Below are 25508 nucleotides of genomic sequence, written 5' to 3'. Positions count from 1 at the left end.
ATATTTACACAATTAATTATATCAACAGACTTAAGGAGAAAAGCCATGTGGTTCTGTTTGTGGATGCTGAAAAGTCATTTAATGAAATAATTAAAAACACTTAAGTGTAATAAGACGTATGGGGGAAACTGCTCCAGTTGTAGGAAGAAATAAGCACCTACTACAGAGGGCTGTTGTGAGGATTTAATGACTTAAAAGGTATAAAAATACTTAGAGCAGTATCTGGCACATAGAAATTATTCAATATTAGCTCATTATTTAAATAAGATAAAGTTGACATTAAGAAAAACAATCAGCAAATATTGCATCTTATGGCAAGATATTTTTATTTAAATTATAAGCAAGATAGCTTTAGTTCTTACCACTGTATTCAGAATAGTTTTTGAGATTGTTTCATTTCTTGAAATATAATAAAAGTAGAAAATAAAGTAACTATTATAAATACTAAAAGAGGAGATAAAATTTTTAAAATTGCAAGTGATATCATTTATGTGCTTAGAGAACCCAAGAAACTATTGAAAACTAATAAAAATACTCAGAAGTAAGTTTAAGATAATGATTCTGTAGCAAGAAAATGAAAAAGGTGATTGTATCTTTAGGTTATAATTTAAGAAAAAGTTGAGCCAGATTTCAATAAAAATTGTGAACCTTTCCAAAATTAGCATATAAATTTCATTAATTCCAGTTAGAAACCTGGAAACCTTTTAAATGATTTTAAAGTGTATGTGAAAGTATATTTCTAAAACTACCTAAGAAAATATACTATATATTTAATCCTGCTTTTGCTAACTGTCCCTCCTCCTTCTCCCTTCCCTCCTTCTGCGTGGTTTTAAACACCTATTGTTGAGGAAGAAAACAATCATGCCGGTTCATTGGCATTGTTTTCCTTACCTTGCTGTAGATGGGAATCTGTGGAGAGTTGGAGGGGAGATAATACTTAACTTTATTCTTTTTTTCACTTGCTATGAGGAATATATGTATAATTTTTATATAATATATATTATGTATATGTAATTTTTTGTGTAATTTGTATATATATAATTAGATAGATCTAATATAGAAAAGGTAATAGCAGAATGTTAAATGACTTTTCACTTATTGAAGTGGTAACCTCATTTTAGTTAAATTGGAAATAAAACATATCATTCATTGATTTCAGTTCAGTTCAGTTGCTCAGTCATGTCTAACTCTTTGTGACCCCATGGACCACAGCACTCCAGGCTTCCCTGTCCATCACTATCTCCCGGAGCATGCTCAAACTCATGTCCATTGAGTTCATGATGCCATCCAACTATCTCATCCTCTGTTGTCCCCTTCTCCTCCTGTCTTCAATCTTTCCCAGCATCAGGGTCTTTTCTAATGAGTTGGTTCTTCGCATCAGGTGGCCAAAGTATTGGAGTTTCAGCTTTAGCATCAGTCCTTCCAATGACTATTCAGGACTGATTTCCTTCAGGATGGACTGATTTGATCTCCTTGCAGTCCAAGGGACTCTCAAGAGTCTTCTCCAATACCACAGTTCAAAAGCACCAGTTCTTAGATCTTTGAGAAAGATCTCAGGCTTCCCAGGTGGCTCAGTGATAGAAAATCTGCCTTCCAATGCAGGAGACACTGGAGATACAGGTTTGATCCCTGGGTTGGGAACATCCCATGGAATAGGAAATGGCAACCCACTCCAGTATTCTTGCCTGGAAAATTCCATGGACAGAGGAGCCTGGTGGGCTACAGTCCACGGGGTCACAAAGAGTCAACCATTCTTGAGTGTGTGCATACACACACACACACACATCTCAGATTTTTAAAAAATACATGTTGAAATACCAAAATGTATATTCATTAACTTTCATGAATGTTTAGTGCTTTCTAAAATGACAGGATTAATTTTTAACTCAAAAATTCTGAAAAGAGTTTTCTCTCTTTTTTCTTTCTATCAAAGGTATGCAACCACTCATGTATTCGGTTCAGGAAGCGTTAAATGCTAGACCATGGTGGATTCGTGTGGGGACTGACATTTGTTACTATAAGTAAGTATTCTGACAATAACAGGACAACAGTTTATAGAAGGAAATATTAGTTCATCCTATTTCGGTTTAGGGATAAAAGAGATAATGTGTTCTCTGAATTATGATATGCTTTAGTATTACTTCTAACAGAAAAGGTTTTCTTTTTTTATAATTTGAGATTCATTTTAGGGGGTATATTTAGTGGCAGTAAAATGTGTTTTGTAGACAGACATATGTCCAGTCTTGTTTCTCCCATTTAGATATGTTCTCAGCTCTTTTATAGCTGTAAAACTTTGGGAACCTCATTGAGGAAGACTAAAATTAGAAACTCTAGGAAATAATTTACAGTGGTTTCTTGTTGTTCTGATGATATTAAGTATAATTTTTTTTCTTCACACAAATGTTTACCTCATTTTAACTTCCAGTGTTTTAGTTGGAGATGTATTCTATAGGTAGGTTGCTTCAGTTTAGCCAGTTCAACTTTGACTTCAAACAGGTGATCTGTTTATCAAGTTAGAAGTAAGTGCTAGAAATCATTTATTGCTTTAGTGGCAAAATTGGATTATTCCTCAACTTCATGACTAAGTAATCTAGGATTATCATACGCTTTGCTTTCCATTTTTACTGTTTCTGCCTGTAATACATTTCAAGATAATTTCTGTCTGCTATTGAATGCACTTAACATCCCTGTTTCTTTGCTCTTATTAATCTTAATCCTGAGATTTCTGTTTAGTGGATTTTGACTTTTTAATATTTTATATTGTGCTTAACTAGTGCTAGTATGCCTTTTCTTATAGTTTTATCAGGTAGATGAAGCCTTCTAAAATTAAGCTGTTTTTACCATCTTTCTAAATTCTATATATATGCGTTAGTATACTGTATTGATGTTTTTAATGATTTAGATAGGGCTTTGGAAAACCTAGATCTTAACTGCTATTACTTTCTAAGAAAGAAATGCTCCTTGGAATTAATTTCAGTAGAGTTTCCCCCATTTTTTTTTTTTTTTTACGGAAGCGGAGTCGGGCAAGGCGGGCGGCTCGAGCCCACCACCAGCCGCCTCCCATGGTTCGCACTACGGCCGCCGAGCCCCGCCCCCGAGTTTCCCCCATTTTTTTTAAGCAAAATAAATAGGGAATAAATGAGGAACAGAAGTATAATGTTATATGTAATTTTTTCACCTGAATAACTTTCATATTTCTTTTCATGTTAGGCTAACATAAAAATATACCCTCATTTATATCTTCCTTTTAAGTTGAAGTGAAGCAGTGATTGTCTGGGAAGTGCTTGGTTAGATTTTAGAAGATTGATTTAAAATGTTAAAGGGTGAAACAGTGATTTTCAAAAAGTATTATTTCCTTCATGCTTGTCTTCTACACAATAAAAAATCATCAATGAATACTTTCTTTTTACATTGTAAAGTGAATGGTCATAGCATCTGGGGTTGTTTTTCTTTTCTATGTAAGAGGTGATGGCAAGGATTTTTGTTTCTTTATTTTTTATTTTTTTCTTTTGGCTACTGCTAAATCTGGAATTGGAATTCAGGCTAATTCAACAGATATTTATTAACCACTTTGTATGTAACACACACTACTCCAGTTGCTTTCCTCAAGCCTGAAATCTACATAAGGGTATTAAAAACTGCTATTTTTGCATTGTCCTCTGCTGCTTGTTTGTCTCATCTGTAAAATGAGAATAAAACTACCTTCCATAAGTATATGAGAAAATATAACCTATAAAATCCATAGCTGTAATGTGGTGGCATGAACACCGCCCCCCCCCCCAAATAGATATTAAACTTTTGGGGGAAAAGAGTTGGCAAGATCTACTTCTGGACCTTATTTTGCATTTCCTCAACTCTTAGCACCTTGTCATTGAGTATCTATTCAAGATATAGTGGCTGCTGCTGCTGCTGCTGCTACTGCTAAGTCACTTCAGTCATGTCCGACTCTGTGCAACCCCATAGATGGCAGCCCACTAGGCTCCTCCATCCCTGGGATTCTCCAGGCAAGAATACTAGAGTGGATTGCCATTTCCTTCTCCAATGAATGCATGCATGCTAAGTCGCTTCAGTCGTGTCTGACTCTGTGTGACCCCATGGACAGCAGCCCACCAGGCTCCTCTGTTCATGGGATTCTCTAGGCAAGAATCCTGGAGTGGGTTGCCATTTCCTTCTCTGATATAATGGCTAAGTTAATGAAAACTATACCGCTTTTTAGGTCAATGTTCTTTTATTTTCATTAATTACAAGCTTTATTCTCATAAGATTACATTAGAAAGCCTGATCCCAGGGTAGTTCTAAGGATGTGATCTGCCCTGAATGTCTGTGTACATGAGTAAATAATCTCTAGGCCATGGCTTTTCTTCAGTTCATGGCTTAAATAATGCAAGGTGATTTGGAATTTTGAAAATTAAGTTGGTAGAAATTAAGTCATCATATCTCAGGGATATTCAAAGTCTGGAAAATAATATAGTTTAAAATTCTTTTTATCATTGAAATCTCCAACATTTACGAAAGTGAATAATAGGATGATGAGGCCCCATGTATTCATCTCTAAGTTTCAATAATTATCAACACATGGTTTTATTTTAGCTATGCTTTCACCCCTACCTCCACCCTGAATCTTTAAAGGCATTTTCCGATATATTTTATCCATAAATACTTCAAAAGTCTTTTTCATTAGAGATACATATTTAAGGCAATCTATCCACAATACCGTTAGCACAGTGAAGAAAATTCCTAAATGTGATAAAATATCCAGTCAGTGTTCAGACTTACTTGTCTCATAAATCTAACTTTATAGTTGGTTTGTTTAAATCAGACCAACCAAAGGACCACACATTGCATTTGATTTTTCTTCATACGTCTCTCAAGTCTCTTACTTTATAGGCTTTCTTTTTCTCTCTTTCTAACTTTATCCTTTATTTATTGAAGAAACTAAATCATTTGTCATGCTGGATTTCCCATATTTTGGATTTTGCTGATTGCATCCCTGTGGTGTTAATAAATTCTAAATTCTTCCCTCTCACCAGTTTTCTAAACTCATAGTTAGATTTAGAAGCCTGGTCAACTCCAGGTTTCATTTCTGACAAGAATACTTCACAGAGGGTGCAGGAAATTCCTGTTGTATCACATCAGGAAACATATCATTTCTGGTTATTTCTTTTTTTTGTAATCTTAAAACTGATCAGTGAACTGAGATATTGCTGTCTGATCTGTCAGCCTTTCATCCAGTGGCTGTAGCAGCCATTGCTCATCACTGCCTGGATCCAGTAATGTATAAACCTGTCAAAAAATGGGGGGTCTAAAACTTCTATTGATGCATAAAATAGGAGCTGTTTAATTAGCACATCCAGAAATGGAAAGTCATGATGTTGGCTGATAGCAGTTAACTGCTTTATTAGTTGCTGCTAAGTCACTTCAGTCGTGTCCGACTCTGTGCGACCCCATAGACAGCAGCCCACCAGGCTTCCCCGTCCCTGGGATTCTCCAGGCAAGAACACTGGAGTGGGTTGCCATTTCCTTCTCCGATGCATGAAAGTGAAAAGTCAAAGTGAAGTCGCTCAGTGGTATCCGACTCTCAGCGACCTCATGGACTGCAGCCTTCCAGGCTCCTCCGTCCATGGGATTTTCCAGGCAAGAGTACTGAAGTGGGGTGCCATTGCCTTCTCCTTATTAGTACCAAGTCTAATTTTTAAGAATATTTAAATTAAACTTTTTACAAACCATGGTTTTTCTCCCCCCCAAAAAAGTTCTGTTTAATAAAATAAGAAAAAAATCAGAATTTTTGTGTGGATGAATAACATTTTATGCTTTTCTATTGCAGAAATCACTTCTCAAGAAGTTCAATTGCTGCAGGTGGGCAAAAGGGAAAATCCTACTATACAATTACATTTACTGTCAATTTTCCACATAAAGATGATGTGTGCTATTTTGCTTATCATTATCCATATACATATTCAACTTTGCAGGTGAGAACTCATTACGTTATATTACAACCGTTATTGTATTGTATGTATATGTGTTAGGTAATAAAAGAAATATTATTTTAATAAATCAATAAGGTAATAAAAAGGTCCAAGGTTGACAGTTTTAGAAAATAATACAGTATTTGTTGAATTCATTAAAGTAAAATGGGAATGTAGTCTTTATGTTTATTTAATAGAAATACTACAGAAATGACATGGTTTTTGCTTTCTATCTTTGAGTAGAAATCTACAAATCCAAATTTAAAAATTTTAACTAGGTGAATTTTCAACTTGTTTAGTGAGAAGCATTGAATCTCCTAGAAAATATAACAGTAGACAATGTGGATGCAATTTAAGTTTCTCTGTAGTGAATTCATTTCTTCTAATGATTTCATATGGAGTCCTAGATCCAGATTGCTTAGAGTATGGGGTGTAAGAGTTGTTTGTGGGTTCTTTTAAGATTTTTTTATTATTTGCATTTTAAAGCAAACAATTCAAGTAATTACTGTGACAGATTTATACTCAGAACAGAATGTCTGTCCTAATAGTCAAGGATCATGAAGCTTCATATGATCAATTGAAAGAAATTGGAACATTGTGATTAGAAACAAGCTTCCAAGTTATTAGAGAGGAGAAAAATGAGAGGAAAACACAGTCCACAGAGCCAAAGAAATATCAAGGCTGAGAGGATTAAATGAGTTCACTTTATTTTAATAAAGTTACAATCTGCAGTAAAGGTATAAACAGCTATTTTATTGTGCTGAATAACATAGCATCAGAAACATAAAGTGTTGTTATTTACGTAGTCTTTTGTTTCTGTTCTTTACTGACATTACCTTTTTAATACATTTTAAGTATCCCTGCTTTCTTCCTGTCCCACTACCGTGATCTTTTCCAGGCATTACCATTGTTTCTCACTTGGACTTGGGTCAGCCTCTTTGTAACTTTTGTCCTAAATTTCATTTGTACCCCCTTTCTTCTTCATCAGTGTTTTACCACACTGTGGCAGGAAGACTCTTTGGTGGCATGTCTAGTCATATAGATCCCCTGCTTAAAACTCCTTAGTGATTTCTCTTGCCATGTGTATGAAATCTACAATTCTTACCATGGCGCATTTAGTCATTTCTCTATTTTGCACAGTTTTTGCCATTTCTTTGTACTGTATGAACTGTTATTTACTTAATATTTATCTTTTAATATTAAAGATTATCCTCATTCTGAGTTAATATCTGTGAAATAACTGGTTTAATGTGCCAAACTTTTTTTTAACTCACAGTAAAAATACCTATTTAAAAAATTTGAAGGTTATCCACATACCATTTAGTTGTCTTAATTACCAGTAGTGCAAATATTGTGCTTTGGGAAGGACTGGTCTACCAAGCCCTTCCTTCTGTGTTAAATTCTCGATTTGTTTCTTTCTGTTCTAGCTGTGTCCTTTTTAAAAAATTATTATTTCATGGTCCTCCTGTATACTTTCCTTCTGCCTACAGCACACTTTATATCCATTTCACTCATCCTTTGGATCTCACTTTAAATGTAATTTTTTCTGGAAGACCTTTCCTTACTGCCCAGACCCTTCAAGCTTCCTCTCCCTTTTTATAAGCCCTCATAGCACTCTGTATTTTCGGGGGCAGAGTCCATTTATTCATTGTTGTATCCTTAGTGTCTGGCACAGTTTCCAGCCAAGAAATAGTGATCACCCAGTAAATCATGATTATGTGAATGAACATAGGCAAAAGTTGGAAACCAGCTAAATATCTTTAACATAAGGGAGTGAACAGTTTATATTTGGTGTATAAAAAGCTTGTGTTTTCAAAAAACATATATTGAACATATTTAATGATATGATATAGTATTTATAATTATTAATATATTTATGTTTATGTATAAATTATCAAGTGGTAAAATCAAATTATAATAAGTCTTCCATGTAATTACAGTTTCTTTTATATACATTGGCTATTGTTAGTAGTACTCCAGGTGATACAATTGCAGGTGTTCTAAGTTTTTTCCTGTACTTTTTATATTTTCCAGGCATTTTACAATGAGCCTATATTAATCTTGAAATCAGGAAAATTTTTTTAAAATGTGTGCTACATGATTTTCATTCTCCATATTTTAGGTTGCTGTTAACAGATCTACAGTCACAAAATTTCAAAATTCGGAAGGCTTTGAAACCAAAAGTATTTTCATAACCCAGTTGTCGGCAAAGCCTGGCCTGATGTGAGCTTATTTAGAATATTGATTCCACTTAGAGTGACTCTTCATAGGTTTTGCTGCAGAAATCATAACGTGCTGATTACAGGCTGCTGCCGCCAGCTCCGCTGGTTATATTGCACTTTGCACTATTAACATTATCCAAACCGTATCTGTCCCCTTTCTCGAGTTCCCCAAATACTGACGTTCAAGTGCGTCTGGGCCCTTGAGGGTTTTGGAGAAGGGATTAGGAACCTGATCTGATTCGCATTTAGTTCTGTTTGAGATCTGGATGCATTTATTCCTATTTATCATAGGGAGGTTTTAAATGATTGTATACTTTGCTTTTAAATTTTTATTAAGATGCATCTTCAAAAATTGGAGTCAGCACACAATCCTCAGCAAATCTATTTTCGAAAAGATGTGTTATGTGAAACCCTGTCTGGAAACAGCTGTCCCTTGGTGACTATAACAGCAATGCCAGAGTCTAATTATTATGAACATCTCTGTCAATTCAGTAAGTTTGTCTTCTTCACTCGCAGTACCAATCATTATTACTTATTTTTCTTTGCTTCATAAGTATTTTGTAAGGTCAGTAGTACTGGGAATAGGCATCAGAAGCCTTGGGTGCTAGTCTGGGTCTTGTTATTGCTTAGCCCTGGGCCCACTTCTAGGCCTCTGTTTCCTCATCTTGAATATGAGGGAGCTGCCTGAGGTGACCTCTAAGGTCTCTTTTGATATTGATATACTGTAGTTCTTATTCTTAGAAGTCATACTCAAAGTATAATATAACAAGTTATACCATCCGTTTAAGAATTTACAGTTAATTTTATTTATAAATAAAACTATCAGAAACCCCCCAAGTGTTTTGATGCTAATACTGAATGAATAGCTACTTGTTTTTCCCCGTCATTTATATTTTTTAAGTTGTCTCAAATGTACAGCTGTGGTAAAAAAAAAAAAAGATATATATACGTATATAAGAGAACTGTTCTAATTTTGATTAGAAGGTGTTTTCAAGAAAGAGTAGGCACTTGCTATTCATGAAAATGTGAGCAGGTGAACTGAGTGTTATTTTGTAGACTTGTATATCTAAATGTTTAGTTTCTTTGTAAATCTCTGAGCAGATATACCTATTGTTCTGTGCTTATCATAGTGACTATAAAACAGAAATAAGATTATATTTTCCTTAATTTCCCCATGACTTTATGAAAAATTTATATTTTATCTATATTTCACCAGCTACTTATTCTTTATGAAATCAAGGTAATATTAAAGAACTAATTTTATATTTAGATTAATCATTAGGAAATAAATAAGTGACTTAAATACTATTTAATATGTTATTTTCATATAAGATGTGGCTTACACGGGTTTTATATCTGTTTTCTCTAGAGGGCCTAGTGCAGTACTTATAAATAGTAGGTGCATAGTGAGTTCTAATTTGATTTTATATCAGTATTCACAGTTGAGTAGAAATATTTCTAAAGTGCCAAAGTCAACCATTATACATACTTTAGTAGCTGTTCATTTTAATTTGAGATTTTATGTACACTTTAGGAAATCGTCCGTATGTTTTCTTATCTGCTCGAGTACATCCTGGAGAAACTAATGCAAGCTGGGTAATGAAAGGAACATTGGAGTATCTCATGAGTAATAACCCTACTGCTCAGAGTTTACGAGAATCCTATATTTTTAAAATTGTCCCTATGCTAAATCCAGATGGTGTCATCAATGGAAAGTAAGTTAAGCAATAGTTATAGAGAAATTCTAGATTTTTGTGGCTGTCCTGTGTAAACTTATTGAAATAATAGCATCCAGGTTAATATGGAAAGCAAATGTCATGATTTTTCTAGAACAACAAAAAAATTTAGTGAAGAATTAATCTGTGATAAATTTTTAAATGAAAATTAAACTGTATAGTAGTAGTAATATGTTTTGAGAAATTCTGTATCTATTCATGAGAATATAATTTCATAAAATGTATGTTTTGCTTGAATCATTTTAGGAAAATCACAGAATTAGGATATGAGAAAGATTTTTTTAACACATCATTCTGTTGTAGTTTCCTTTCTTATTTATCAGTGGCATGATCTTGGTTGTTCTAAGATTTAGAATTTTCTGGGATCTCTTTCCACTAATATGGAATTAGCTCCATGTGCTAACTTCTTCCTGACATGAGGAGGAATTCTTTAAAGTGGAAATACTGGAAGATTACTTTTTAAGTGGATGTGGATCATAGTTTAGTACAGTTCATTTATCGTGTTAATTAGACCAAGGTCTCTTTACTGCTTCTGAAAAGTGGGATTTTGTCTAGCTATCATGAGCATCTCCAAAGTTGAGGGTACTATACTTTATTTATTTCAGTAAAAGTACCATGAATATTTATCATGTTTTAGGAAATGTTTGAATTTTAAAAATAGAATAATTTTTCTAGATAGTATGATTATGGAACTAAAATGAGCTTTTATGTCTAGTTTTAATTCAGAAACATATTGACCAGTTAGAATTCTGTTTATATTTCTGTTAGCACCTTCTCTTTGCTTAAATTTTTGCTCAGTGAGTTTAATACTTAAAACCTACAATTAAGTGAAAATGTATTTGAATTTTTATAAGAATGTGTACTTTTTATATACTTATCTTTTTTAGAAGGAAGGTCCAGATAGCACATTTGATAATAATTAATACAATCAAAGTACAGAACTTTAGCATTAGAAATGTAGTCAGAATGGAAAATATGGCCATGAATACATTTTATAGTGTATGGAACAAAACCCCAGAATGAAGAATTTTTCCTATAGCTTGAAAATTTTGACCTGCAAGCTTACTACAGTTTAAACGCATGTAACCCACAATCTGGCACATAGCAAATGCTAAATAGATGTTTACTTAATGATTATAACATGCATTTTGGTAAGCCCAGCACTTACACCTGTTTGAAATACTTAGTGGAATAGAATCATAAAATAAATCGAGTGCATATAAGAATTTATTGATACCAGTGTTTATCTATTGTTGTATTTACATGTATACAGTCACCGCTGTTCCTTAAGTGGAGAGGATTTGAATAGACAATGGCAAAGTCCAAATCCAGACTTACACCCTACAATTTATCATGCCAAGGGTCTGCTACAGTACCTGGCTGCTGTGAAGCGTTTACCACTGGTAAGTGGCAGTGTTTGTTTGTATAATCAAAGAGGTGATTTTGTTGATCGGTAGCTTAGTATTTTGTAAATAATTGTCTGGTTATAAAAGCTGTATGTTAGTTTCAAAAGCAGTTTCTTTAAAGTGTCTTTGTCATCAGTCACTTGTATATTAATTGTGGCATCTAATACAGTGTATCCATATTCTTATTTCATTAGGTTTGATTTTTATAATTCTCATGAGCCTTTTATTTTTCTTTATTGTTTATGAACATTGGTCACTCCTGGTTGTAAGTTGTAGGTATTTGACTGCAGTGTTTAAACAACACGAGGGTAAAAGTATGTATCTTCCAAGTTCTCAAAGCACTAGAAGCTTATTTTTGAACTTTTTGCTGCTGCTGCTGCTAAGTCGCTTCAGTTGGTGTCCAACTCTGTGCAACCCCATAGACAGCAGCCCACCAGGCTCCCCTGTCCCTGGGATTCTCCAGGCAAGAACACTGGAGTGGGTTGCCATTGCCTTCTCTGAACTCTTTAGCCAGTTCTAAAGCTGGTAGGTCTTAAGTTTCACGTGGGAAAGGTAGTATAGGCATGGTAGGAGACCCTGTGCCTGTGTATTTCTTCTGTTTTCAGCAACTTTTGTTTTGAATGTTTCCATCATGTTAAGCCTTAATCTTTCTTTGGTAAAGATGGAATATTTTGCAGAGTGGCAAAATTGACATGCAAGTCTGACCGTTTTCCATTTTTAAAATGGTGCTCTTACAAAGCATATCCTCCCCCCCTCCCCTTTAAAAAAAGTGTTTTTCATGAGAGCATTTTCATGTTCTCTTATGTTAGGTAAATATTTTAACAACCCTTGGGGCAATGATGAATGCAGCTGTACATTTGACCTAAAATTGTATTTATTATTTTTTAAATGATGGTAGATACAAAAGAAAGAGTGTAACTGATGGCTTGATGCAGGACATGCCTGCAAAGGATTTAGCCATTCTAGTATTAATCATAAATCCTTTCCAAAGGTAGATATGTACTATTACTTTTAGGAATTCTACTTACTAAATGGTGGCTTATTTACAATAAAATGACCAAGGAACACAGACCTGTTATTGGCTTCATACTAACTAGCTTTACTTGGCAGTGCATGAATTTGAAGGATTTTAATTTTAAAAATATATTGTCTTTTCAAGGTTTATTGTGATTATCATGGTCACTCCCGAAAAAAGAATGTATTTATGTATGGGTGCAGCATCAAAGAGACGGTGTGGCATACAAACAATAATGCAGCGTCATGTGATGTTGTGGAAGATGTGGGATACAGGGTAATTATTATAAATTATTATAATTTATAATAATAGGCAGGAAGTTTTGAATTTCAAACATGCATGAAACTACAGAACACAAAACATATAGAAATTACTTAGAGTCAGTAAATGTTGCCATTTTGTTATTCTGTTTCAGATTTTTTAATTGAAATGTTTCTTTTAAAAGTTTAGCTTTTCATGTTTTTTAATTAAAGTATACTTGATTAACAATATTAGTTTTGGATGCATTATGTGGTTATTTAGTATTTTTATAGATTATGTTCCACTTTAAGTTATTATAAAATGTTGACTGTATTCTCTGTGCTGTACAGTATATCCTTGTACTGTTTATTTGTTTATTATATACATAATAGTATGTATCTCTTAATCCATTTTCCTAATCTTGCCACTACCCCCATCCCTCTCGCAACTGGTAACAATTAGCTTCTTTATATCTATGAGTCTGTTTCTGTTTTGTTATATACAGTCATTTGTTTTATTTTTTTTGGTTCCACATATAAATGATAATATACATATAAATACATATATTTTGGGGGTTCCACATATAATGATAATATACATAATAAATGATAGTTTGTCTTTCTCTGTCTGACTTATTTCACTAAACATAATATTCTCCAGGTCCATCCATGTTGTTGCAAATGGCAAAATTTCATTATTTATGACTGAATAATTTTCCATTGTATATATGTACCACATCTTCTTTATCCATTCATCTGTTGATGCACACTTAGGTTATTTCCATGTCTTGGCTATTATACATTGTGCAGCTATAAACATTGGGATGTATGTGTCATTTTGAAGTAGTTTTCATGTTTTCTGGGTATATGCCTAGGAATAGGATTGCTGGATCATATGATAGCTTTATTTTTGTTTTTTTACTGCTCTCTGTAGCAGCTCAATCAGTTTACATTCCCATCAACAGTGTAGAAGGGTTCCTTTTTCTCCATACCCTCTCCATCATTTATTATTTGTAGAACTTTTGATGATGGCCATTATAACCCAGATGAAGTGATAGCTCATGTGGTTTGATTTGCATATCTCTACAAATTAGTGATGTTGAGCATCTTTTCAATATGCCTATTGGCAATCTGTATGTCTTCACTGGAAAAATACCCATTTTCTGTCCATTCAGTTTTTCTGCCCACTTTTTAATTGGGTTGTTTATTTTTCAATATTTAATTGTATGAACTATTTATGTATTTGGATATTAGCCCCCTCAGTCGTTTGCAGATATTTTCTCCCATTGCATAGGTTGTCTTTTCATTTGGTCAGTCATTTCCTTTACTATGTAAAAACTTTTAAATTTAATTAGGTCCTAGTTATTTATCTTTGCTTTTGTTTTCTTTACCTGAAGAGACAGATTTAAAAAAAAATATTGCTACTACTTATGTGAAAGTGTTCTGCCTATGTTTTCTGCTGTGAGTTTTATTGTGAAGGGAAGGGAAAGTCACTCAGTCGTGTCTTACTCTTGGCAACCCCATGGACTATACAGTCTGTGGAATTCTCCAGGCCAGAATACTGGAGTGGGTAGCCTTTCCCTTCTCCAGGATTCTAACTTAAAAGGTCTAAACAATAGAAAACTGATACACAAATCAATAACAGAATCTATTTATTTATTAGAGGCAAAAAGCTGGAGTAAAACTATAGTCATGGTACCAAATCTGTATTTGCCTTTCATAATTACACAAGATTGTGGCATGTATTTCTGTGTGCAGAGTTCTACTGCTTTTGCCTCATGATATCTCCTGTATTTAACTTCTGTACTATTTATTTTATACTTTTATTGTTCAAATTTCAGCAAGATAACTTAGCTCCTCTCCATGAGGGGACAGTAGTAGTAGTAAGCTTATAGTGCACTAAACAAAATTAAAAGGCTACAAAATAACTTCACCTCCTCTTTGCTAAATTAAAGTTTAAAGTTATTTGTTAACAGTAAGTCAAAAAACTCCTAATACTCTCAACTGCTGCTGCTGGTGCTAAGTCGCTTCAGTCGTGTCCGACTCTGTGTGACCCCATAGACGGTAGCCCACCAGGCTCCCCTGTCCCTGGGATTCTCCAGGCAAGAACACTGGAGTGGGTTGCCATTTCCTTCTCCAATGCATGAAAGTGAAAAGTGAAAGTGAAGTTGCTCAGTCGTGTCTGACTCGTAGCGACCCCATGGACTGCAGCCTACCAGGCTCCTCCATCCATGGGATTTTCCAGGCAGGAGTACTGGAGTGGGTTGCCATTGCCTTCTCCTAAGTCACTAATAATAGGGCAGGTGCTTTGAGTCATTTTTTCCAACAGTGGTGAAAATTTAAGCACTTTGATTTGCAGTCTCTTCCTCTTGTTGACCAACTTTTTTTCAAAGATAACTAGAAAAGTCATGTGATCATTCCAGTGGCCATGTTCAAAAAGGGATAGAGAAGGAAGAGACTAAATTCTTGACAATGATCATCCTATTATCTTTGTACTCAGCAGATAAACTAGTAATATCTCAAATAAGAGAAATAAGGAAGCTGGATTTTTCTTAAAATTTTCCTTTTTCCTGTTTTTAGAAAACTGGAATTAGCACTTCTAGGAGGTTAATCAGCCTGGTAAACTAAATAGAGAGCAACGTGCCTGTCAGAATCAGCCGATCTTTTCGAGTATCATTGTATGCAGTCTTAAATTTAGGTCTTTGATTCATTTTTAGTTTATTTTTACATATGATGGGAGGAAATGTTTTAATTTCACTCTTTTACATGTAGCTAACCAGTTTTTCCAGCACAGTTATAGAAGACACTGTCTTTTCCCTATTGTATGTTTTTGCTTCTTTTATCATAGATTAATTGGCCATATGTTAGTGGTTTATTTCTGGGCTCTCTATTCTGTTCTGCTGATCTGTGTGATTGTTTTTCTGTGCCAGTACTATCCTGTTTGATTACTGTAGTTTTGTAGTATAGTCTGAAGTCAGGAAGTCAGTGATACCCTCAGCTTTTTTTCCCCCTCCAGATTGCTTTTATGGTCTTTTGAGGTTCCATATAAATTTTAGGATTATTTGTTGCACTTCTGTGAAAAATACCCTATGTATTCTGGGTATTTTGATAATGATTGCATTAAATCTGTAGATTGCTTTGAGTAGTATGGATAGTTTAGCAATATTACTTCTTCCAATTCATGAACAGGGATGTCTTTCTGTTTTTTTGTATCATTTTCAGTTGCCTTTGTCAGTGTTCTGATTGTCAAGAATATAGGTCTTTCAGTTTATTTCTAGATTTTTTTTATAAGATCTAGAATGTAATTAGCTTTGGATTCCTGAACTATATGATAGTTTTTTAGTGTATAGAAAAGCAACAGATTTTTGTAGTTTGATCTTGATCCTTTACAAGAAAAATCTCAAATAAACATCCTTACCGGCTATCCACAATAATTAAAAAAGAAGAAAGGTCAAAGTCAGCAAAAGAAAGGAAATAAAATGAGCAGAAATAAAATTGAGACCCTGCCACATCTTCAAATAGAAAATGTCAGTGAAGCCAAGAGTTGATTTTTTTTTTTGTAAAAAAAAAAAACAAAAAAATAGCCAGGCTCATTAAGAAGTCCCAATAAACAAAATAAAGAGGAGAAATGTCAGCCAATATCATAGACATACCAAAAAATCATAAGAGAAAACTATGAACAGTTTTATGCCAACAAAATTGGAAGACCTAGAGAAATGGATAAATTCCTAGAAATATACAGTCTTCCAGAACTGAATCAGGAAGAAATAAATAAGCTGAACCGACTGATCACCAGTAGTAAAATTGAATCAGTAATCAAAAAACACCTAGCAAACAGAAGTCCAGGGCTTGATGACTTCATAAGGGAATTCTACCAGACATACATAGAAGAGGTAATACATACCTTTCTCAAACTATTTCAAAAAACTGAAGAGGAGAGAATACCTAAATTCATCCTATGAGGCCAACCAACATTGCCCTGATACTGAAATCCAAAGACACTGCAGAAAAGATTATAGGCCAGTATCTTTGATTAATGTAGATGCAAAAATCCTCAAAGAAAATATTAGCAAATGGAATCCAAGAATATATGAAAAGAATCATACACCATGATCAAGTGGGATTTATTCTAAGATTGTAAGAAGGGTTCTGAATCCACAAATCAATCATTGTAATATACCACATTAACAAAAGGAAGGATAAAAATCACATGATCATCTCAAAAGATGCAGAAAAAAGCATTTGACAAAATTCATCCATTCATGTTAAAGATTCTCATCAAAGCTGGCATAGAGAGAACATATCTCAACATAATAAAGGCTGTTTATGACAAACCCATGCTAATATACTCAGCAGTGAAAAACTGAACACTTGTCCTCTACAAGTGCTTTTCACACTTAGATTTTTATTCTATCTGGAATGTATTTTTGTATGAGATGGAGGGATATAATTTTGTTTACCCATGTGTAACCAGTTGCGTCAGCACCATTTATTAAACAGTACCCCTTTCCTCTGCTGATTTTATAAAGCCATCTGTTATACACCTTGTTTCCCATGTATGGGTGTGTTTTGAGGTATGCCTAGGATTGAAGTGAGATCTTTACTTTGCATCTTGTCTGCTTTTCCTTCTGTCCCAGTGTCTCTCCTACCATACTTATGCCTAAATCAGCACCCCAGATTATTTTCCAAAACAGATTTCAGTAACATACCACTACCCTTAGCAGAACTTCAAAGCACTTTTTCTTTTTGGTATCCTCTCTCTTCGTCTCCTTTCCAAAATAAATGAGTAGAGTCATATTAAAAATAGAAACACGCCACAAATATAAAGTAGTAAGTAAAAGTTATCTTCTCTCAATCACTAATCAATCACTTTCACAATGTGTATTGTGAGACTTGCCTGTAAGCACATTCATTCATAGGGGTATGTAAACATAGCATTTGATGTTTTAGTATTTTTTTTCACACTCCACAGCAGTTTTTTTTCACATAATATTTGATGGCCATCTTTTCATCTTTATATCTGTCTCTGTCTCTTTTTGACAATTACACAAGATTTTCATTGTGTATTTTTGTTATTATTGTACCTTGTTGGTGGCCACTTCGTTAGTATTGCCAAATTGTCTTTCATAAAGATTGTACAAATCAGTACTCCCCGATGAATGATAGTGCTGTCTCTCTAAACATCTTATTGTCACCTTTGCCAGGTGAAAAAATATCTGATGGTTTTAGTTTGTGTATCTGTAATTATAAATATATGAGATCAAGTATCTTTTCTTATGTTTGATCCCTATTTTTGATCCTTTGTTTGATCCAATTATGATCTCTAGTTTTAAAAAATAGCCTTTTTCTTATTCTCTCTTTGCTTTGTATAAGTCACCTAATTATTGTTTTGAAAATACTCTTCGTGTGTATTATATTACATTTTTTTTAATGAAGTGCAGTAGTTTAAAACTTCTGTCGTATTTGTTGATTTTTTTAAAAAGTGGTTTCTTCTTCTGCGGCTTAGATTTTCTCATTCTAAGATTTTTAAAGTAGAGTTCCATATTTACTTTAGAGCTTTTAGTTTCATTTAAAAATTTAACTTACTAATTTAAAATTTAAATTCTCAATCTTATTAAAGTTTAATTTGATAGAAAGTGACTTTAGCTAGTTTTTCTCAGTGGCTGAGCAGCTGTGTCAGCATTTTGTGAATGATCAATCTTCCTAACTAATAATAGTACCAACTTTAACAAATACCTTTGACTTTAATTCTGAACTCTCTTTCTAAAGATGTGCTATTCCTATACCAGTATCACCATTTAACTTCTGTTAGATATGTATTTATCTGTTGGCTTATTTCTCTAGTCATAGCCTTTGATTCAGAATTCTCCAGGGAATTCTATATTTTATTTTCAGGTGAATTTGAGAATAATTTTAAGTTGAAAAAATGTGGGCATTTAGATTGTGATTATCTTAGCTTTATTGATTAATTTAGAGATGATTAACATTTACAGTGTTAAATCTCTTAGTCAAAACATCTTCATGACTAAAGTGGAAAAACATCTTCATGACATATTCATTTTAAATATGTTTTTCTTAATGTTTTAAAACATGGTTTTCTTATATAGTTTTATTTCACTTATTGGTTATTACTATGAATATTACTTTTTATTCTATTTTCTGACTACTGTTTGGGAAAGCAGAAAAATCTGACTTAGTAAAAGGATTATTTTGATGTTTTGGTTAGCAGGGGATATAGGAAGAAGATCCACATGGACTGCTGTAATGACTGTGCTTTCATAAAAATTTTTTTTTAGAAATTAAAAAAAATTAATGACAAAAAAGAAAGCTTTTGAAATATTTGATCATTTTTATCTTTGCAGACTTTGCCTAAGATTCTAAGCCATATTGCCCCAGCATTTTGCATGAGCAGCTGCAGCTTCGTAGTGGAAAAATCTAAAGAATCTACAGCTCGTGTTGTAGTTTGGAGAGAGATAGGAGTGCAAAGAAGCTATACCATGGAGAGTACTTTGTGCGGCTGTGACCAGGGAAAATATAAGGTAAAACATCTCAGGATCTCTAGCCATAGAAATATTTCAAGACTGTCCTTTCATATATACTCTAGTAGTTTTCAAATGTATATTAAATGATATGTTTGTTATACTGAGTTATATGTAATTCACAATAATGGAATTGAATCATATGCAGTGTTAAGAACAGTCTCTCTCTTTTTCTTAAATTCTCTGAACTAATAGCTTGCTTTGGGTCCTTATGAAGTTTTAGTTGAGTCTGTTTATAGTCATAATTTTTAAGAAAGTACACTGTAGTACACATTTAAATAGTGATTAGTGATTATGATTTATAATGAACTCTGAAGGTAGTACATTACTAATAAAAAGTTCTATCATTTAAATTTATTGAATGTAAGTATATTTTTATACATTTAGAAATAGACACATTACATTAGAAATAGACACATTTATTTATAAAGTTTTTTTTTATATTTAGATTTTGTGCATGTGTGACTTATAAATGCATGAAGTGTTTGTTAGTCGCTCAGTTGTGTTCGACTCTTTGCTACCCCATGGACTGTAGCCAGCCAGGCTCCTCTGTCCATGAAATTCTCCAGGCAATAATACTAGAGAGGGTTGCCATTCTCTTCTCCAGGGGATCTTCCTGATCCAGGGATCGAACCTGGGTCTCCTGCATTGCAGGCAGATTCTTTATCATCTGAGCCACCAGAGAAGCCCTTTCAATGCATATCCCTTCACTATTTTTTTTTTTTTTTCTTTACTAAAACTTCTGTGCTGCCATAGGCTTTTAATGGAAGAGAGTTCAGACTTTACTTTTGAAATTTAAGAGTAAATTTAAGAGTAACTTCCTTGGTGGCTCAGAGGGTAAAGATACACCTGTAGTGCAGGAGACTCAGGTTTGGTCCCTGGGTTGGGAAGATCCCCTGGAGAAGGGAATGGCAACCTACTCCAGTATTCGTGCCTAGAGAATTCCAAGGACAGAGGAGCCTGAAGGGCTGCAGTCTATGGGGTCACACAGAGTCGGACATGACTGAGTGACTAACACACACAACAAATGTTAAGTGACTTTGAATTTTTTAAAGTTTGAGCATGTCATAGGAAATAAATAGACCTTAGGTAAAACAACTGTTATTCTGTTTAGTTGTGTCTTGTTTTTTTTGATGTGGTACAAGAGGAAAGTGAATCTCATGGTGATTTTCATGCATCTCACATAAAAGCAATTATAGCTTTATGTTTAGAATGAGTTTAAAAATCTTCCAGGTGCTTAGTATTAAAAATGTAAACATATTATGGTTGGTGCCAGAATCTTTAAGTGGAGAGCTTTGTGACTTTTCCATTCTATAACAAACTAGAAAAAAAAAAAGGTATAAATTTTACAACTGATGTTCAAACTTTGGGGCTCTGGATGGGTAGAACTTGGTGAAATTCTAGTACTTTGTGGAGAGTGACTTTTCCCTAGTGACTTTAAGTTGACCTCAGAATACTATTCTTTCAGAATGTGCTATCTTTTCAAATCTCTCCAAATACTGTAAAGTGGTGACTTCTAGACTCCCAAAGTCATGGTTGTGGTGAGAGAGGAGCTTGGGTACCACAGCCCGCAAATTGTGCCTCGTGGTTATTGCTTTAGTGGATGGTATGTGTGTGAGATGGGAAAGCTTGACAGTCACTTTTGTAAATGACCATAGGAAAAAAAAATCTTGTACTTTGTGATTTAGGGAAACAGACTGTAAATTATTTTTTCTCAAAGAGATACTTTATGCAGTCAGATTGGAAAAGGAAACTAAAAGCATCAGTGTCTATGAAACTAGTTTCTGGGGGTAGGGAGAGAGGATGTCAGGGAGGCTGAAACTTAAATGCCCCTTGAAATCATCTATGGCATAATAACAGCAGTATTTTCTTATTAGATTTGTATTCTACTTATAGACTTTCATTGGGTTATTTAAACGTTCTGTTTTTGCTTTGATAAATGTATTTGGTCATTGAAAAAACCACATAAAATATCTAAAATGTATTTTGAAACAAAATGTTAGACAAGTTTTGTAAAAATTATTAATTTTAACTTTTAAAAATAAAATGTATACATAGTAAATAGTTGACTTCCCAGGTGGCTCAGGGGTAAGAATCTGCCTGCCAATGCAGGAGACACAGGAGACATGAGTTTGATTCCTAGGTTGGGAAGCTCCCCTAGAGAAGGAAATGGCAACACTCCAGTATTCTTGCGTGAAAAAAAATCGCATGGACAGAGGAGGCTGGTGGGCTACTGTCCATGGGGTTGCAAAGAGTCTGATATGACGGAGTGACTGGGCACACAATGAATAGTCATTTCTCTTTTATATGATTTATATTGATATACTTCATGTGATTTACACTGGTAGAGTTACATTGATTTAATAAAACTCTTAGAGAAGTATGTCTTACTACAATAAATAAGTTTTTTACATCTAAAATTCAATCCTTTTATCATAACATATACTTCTTTAAAAAATTTTTTAACTAGCCAACTTTTTAAAGAGCAACTTTAGATTCACAGAAAAATAGAGTGCAAAATACAGAATTCCCATATACCCCTACCCTCCCCTCCCACCACATAATGTATACTTTTCAAACTTGTTAATATTAGCTAATAAGTTGTGTGAGTCTAATAATATTTTAAGAAACAAATCTTTTCACTCTCAAGAATGTTCTTATATTACTGAATTTTAGGTTTCAAATATTCTTTATTTTTGATGAGCTAACTCAGGAATAGGCATAGCCTTTCTAAACCTCTTAGATTAAGAAGGCAAATGCATTTTCTAATAAAGTTAATTAAGTTACATTTCCTAGAGTATTTGGAGGTGGCCAGACTATTTAAACAGTCAGTCAGTCATTATTTTAAAGGCATGTGCTTCATAGAGTAAATAACAGTTTTTATAATTTACCTCTTCAGCTGCTGTATGGTTTTAGATGGCTGCAGCCTTTGTTGGTATAAGGATTTTATTTACTTTAGAGTTTCATTTTTATCTGAAAAGTAAATGATAAATAGTAGTCAATTTACAGTAGTCAATTTTTATCCTTTATGTGGTAATGTTTAACTTTTGCTGAACCTTATATTATTTATTGGGAAACTATTAAAAAGTGTTGTGGTAAAATTTTATTTTTGTTTTATTAGATCAGATTTGAAATGGGCATTCTTAACTGACATGAAACATAAGAGTTTATTTTATTTTTACCTCATTGGCTTAGGTTTGTTGATTCTTTTTTTTTTTGCACAGTCACCTTTCTTTTGTTTGTTCTTTACTCACTGGTTTCTATTTATCATGTAGAAAAAGTATGTATAAACTAATATTCAAGTATACAGACTGGAGGCTTGATTATAACACTGTTTCGACGTCAGCATCTGAGTAGTAGATTACAAGTACTAGCAAGGTCTTGTAAAAATATACTTTTACATATGAGCTCCAAGAATAACTTACCTTCAAGATAGTCATCTGCTTTTTTTCCCCCTTCTCAGTGTGTTGGTGAAAATATTTTGCACACAGTAAATGAGAATAGACATTTTAGAAATTCTTTTTTAAGATGGTTTCCTTTTTGACTTAAAATAATCTTACATTGTTAAGACACTGTGCTTATGAGTTGTAGGTTCATACAAAGTAACAGGCTTTTATTTTATTAATATAGCTTCAAATTCCTTTTATGTAATTTTAATGAGATATAGCCAGAGGATAGCAAATGTCCTAGTTACATGTTTATGATTGCTTTATTTCTAGGGTTTACAGATTGGTACTCGAGAATTGGAAGAGATGGGAGCAAAATTTTGTGTTGGTCTATTGCGTTTGAAAAGACTGACATCCCCATTGGAGTATAATCTGCCTTCCAGCCTGCTTGACTTTGAGAATGACTTGATTGAATCGAGCTGCAAAGTGACTAGGTAAGACACACTTGTTTTATTCTTTTGTTATGCAGTTATCCTGTCAGAATTCATAGTTCAGTAAGAGGAAAGGCACAGAGACTTTGACAGTCAAGCATCTTTAGAATTTATATAAATAAGTTTGCACATCTAATGTATGTTCCAAAATGTGATAATATTCTTGATTCTTTTAACATTGGTATTTGGATAAAATTTTAGTAAATTACCCTTATATTTGAAATGCTATTTTAGAAATCTTAATGATTTACTTTTAACTCAAAAGTAAGCATATATCAGGTAATATATAAATTAAGAACGCTTGGAGCCAAAATTCATACTTCAAAAGAAATTTTATTTTGTTGATAATCTATACACATCAAATGGCTTTCCAATATCTTCTGACTACATCTACTAGAAACAGCTAATGTAGTATCACTCTGAAAATTTAACTACATGTGACAAGTATTTTTCTAAGTAGGTAATCTTTTGCTCCTAAAATTCAAGGTATGTAAATTTTGATCAGATATAGGCTCAGACATAATTTGATGTCATATTTCTTAATCATAATACTAGAGTTTAGCATTTTATACTTTGATACATATAGTTAGAAATAGTCCCATTTTATAGAATCTTCATGGTTTTTGTTGGTAGACACTGACATCAGATTTGTCAATTTATTGCCAGGCTCTGTTGTATGTATCAACTTAACAGTTTTAAGTGTAGTAAAACATTAATTAGAACTCTGTTTTTATATAATGTGATAACTGAGATAGTGATTACCTGCATTCTCTACACTTCAAAACACTTGGTAAACAATAATGGAAATAATTATAAATATATTTATGTATTAAATAAATATGCATAAAGTTGTTCTCATTGATGTTTAGAAGCTTCCTTTTCATTTATTTTATGTACTTTTGATTTCTGTTCCTAATGTTTCATTGTTGGTGTTACCTCTTTATGGAGGTAAAAGTCACAAATAAAATTGTAAGATATTTAAAGTATACAATGTGATGATTTGGTGTATATATGTATACACTGTGAAAGGATTTCCCCCATTGAGTTATTAACATGTCCATACATCACATTACATATTTACTTTTGTGTATGTGTGTTGGGAAGTATTTTTCAGTTCTGCTCTCATAGCAAATTTCAGTTACATAATCCAGCATTCTCTAGTATCAGTTCAGTTCAGGCACTCAGTTGTGTCCGACTCTTTGCGACCCCATGAATTGCAGCACGCCAGGCCTCCCTGTCCATCACCAACTCCTGGAGTTCACTCAAACTCATGTCCATCCAGTCGGTGATGCCATCCAGCCATCTCATCCTCTGTCATCCCCTTCTCTTCCTGCTCCCAATGCCTCCCACCATCAGGGTCTTTTCTAATGAGTCAACTCTTCTCATGAGGTGGCCAAAGTACTGGAGTTTCAGCTTTAGCATCATTCCCTCCAAAGAACACCCAGGACTGATCTCCTTCAGAATGGACTGGTTGGATCTCCTTGCAGTCCAAGGGACTCTCAAGAGTCTTCTCCAACACCACAGTTCAAAAGCATCAATTCTTCGGTGCCCAGCTTTCTTCACAGTCCAATTCTCACATCCATACATGACCACTGGAAAAACCATAGCCTTGACTAGATGGACCTTTGTTGTATAGTCACCATGTTATTCATTACTTCCTCAGACCTTGTTTATCTCAACAACTGAAAGTTTGTATTATTTACCTCTTGCCTGAAAAATCCCATGGACGAAGGAGCCTGGTAGGCTGCAGTCCATGAGGTCGTGAAGAGTCGGACATGACTGAGCAACTTCACTTTCACTTTTCACTTTCATGCATTGGAGAAGGAAATGGCAACCCACTCCAGTGTTCTTGCCTGGAGAATCCCAGGGATGGGGGAGCCTGGTGGGCTGCCGTCTATGGGGTCACACAGAGTCGGACATGACTGAAGCGACTTAGCAGCAGCATAGCCTGGTAGGCTGCAGTCCATGGGGTCACTAAGAGTCGGGCATGACTGAGTGACTTCACTTTCACTTTTCACTTTCATGCACTGGAGAAGGAAATGGCAACCCACCCCAGTATTCTTGCCTGGAGAATCCCAGGGACAGAGGAGCCTAGTGGGCTGCTGTCTATGGGCTCACACAGAGTCAGACACGACTGAATTGACTTAGCAGCAGCAGCAGCACTGCCTCCTCTTCCTGCCTCCTACCCCTTGGCAACCACTTTGCTACTCTCTTTTTCTATGAGTTGTTTGAAATTTTTTTTTTTTTTACATTTCATATGTAAATGACACCAAGCAGTATTTCTCTTTGTTTGGCTTATTTCACTTAGCATAATGCCCTCCAGTTTCATCCATGTTGTAGCAAATGAAAGGATTTCCTTTTTTTAAAGGCTGAATAATATTCCATTGTATCAGTTCAGTTCAGTTGCTCAGTCATGTCCAAGTCTTTGCAACCTAATGGGCTGCAGCATGCCAGGCTTCCCTGTCCATCACCAGCTCCCAGAGCTTGCTCAAACTCACGTCCATTGAG

At 34.2% G+C, this 25508-nt stretch overlaps 1 protein-coding gene across 3 annotated transcripts in view; it reads left to right on the top strand.

Annotated features, from left to right (window-relative positions):
- The window catches only part of AGTPBP1 (ATP/GTP binding carboxypeptidase 1), a 199112-nt gene that overhangs the window by 158641 nt on the left and 14963 nt on the right, over nucleotides 1-25508 (top strand). For all 3 annotated transcript variants that reach the window (XM_010808145.4, XM_002689815.7, XM_059889503.1), the window contains 8 exons: nucleotides 1934-2021; nucleotides 5825-5969; nucleotides 8526-8679; nucleotides 9723-9903; nucleotides 11198-11327; nucleotides 12490-12621; nucleotides 18947-19123; nucleotides 22843-23003. In XM_010808145.4, coding sequence (XP_010806447.2) covers nucleotides 1934-2021; nucleotides 5825-5969; nucleotides 8526-8679; nucleotides 9723-9903; nucleotides 11198-11327; nucleotides 12490-12621; nucleotides 18947-19123; nucleotides 22843-23003 — 1168 coding nt within the window. The remainder of the gene's footprint in view (nucleotides 1-1933; nucleotides 2022-5824; nucleotides 5970-8525; nucleotides 8680-9722; nucleotides 9904-11197; nucleotides 11328-12489; nucleotides 12622-18946; nucleotides 19124-22842; nucleotides 23004-25508) is intronic.

Source organism: Bos taurus, chromosome 8 (genome assembly GCF_002263795.3).
Source record: "Bos taurus isolate L1 Dominette 01449 registration number 42190680 breed Hereford chromosome 8, ARS-UCD2.0, whole genome shotgun sequence".
Lineage (NCBI taxonomy): Eukaryota > Metazoa > Chordata > Mammalia > Artiodactyla > Bovidae > Bos > Bos taurus.
This window is presented reverse-complemented; position numbering and strand designations above follow the sequence as displayed.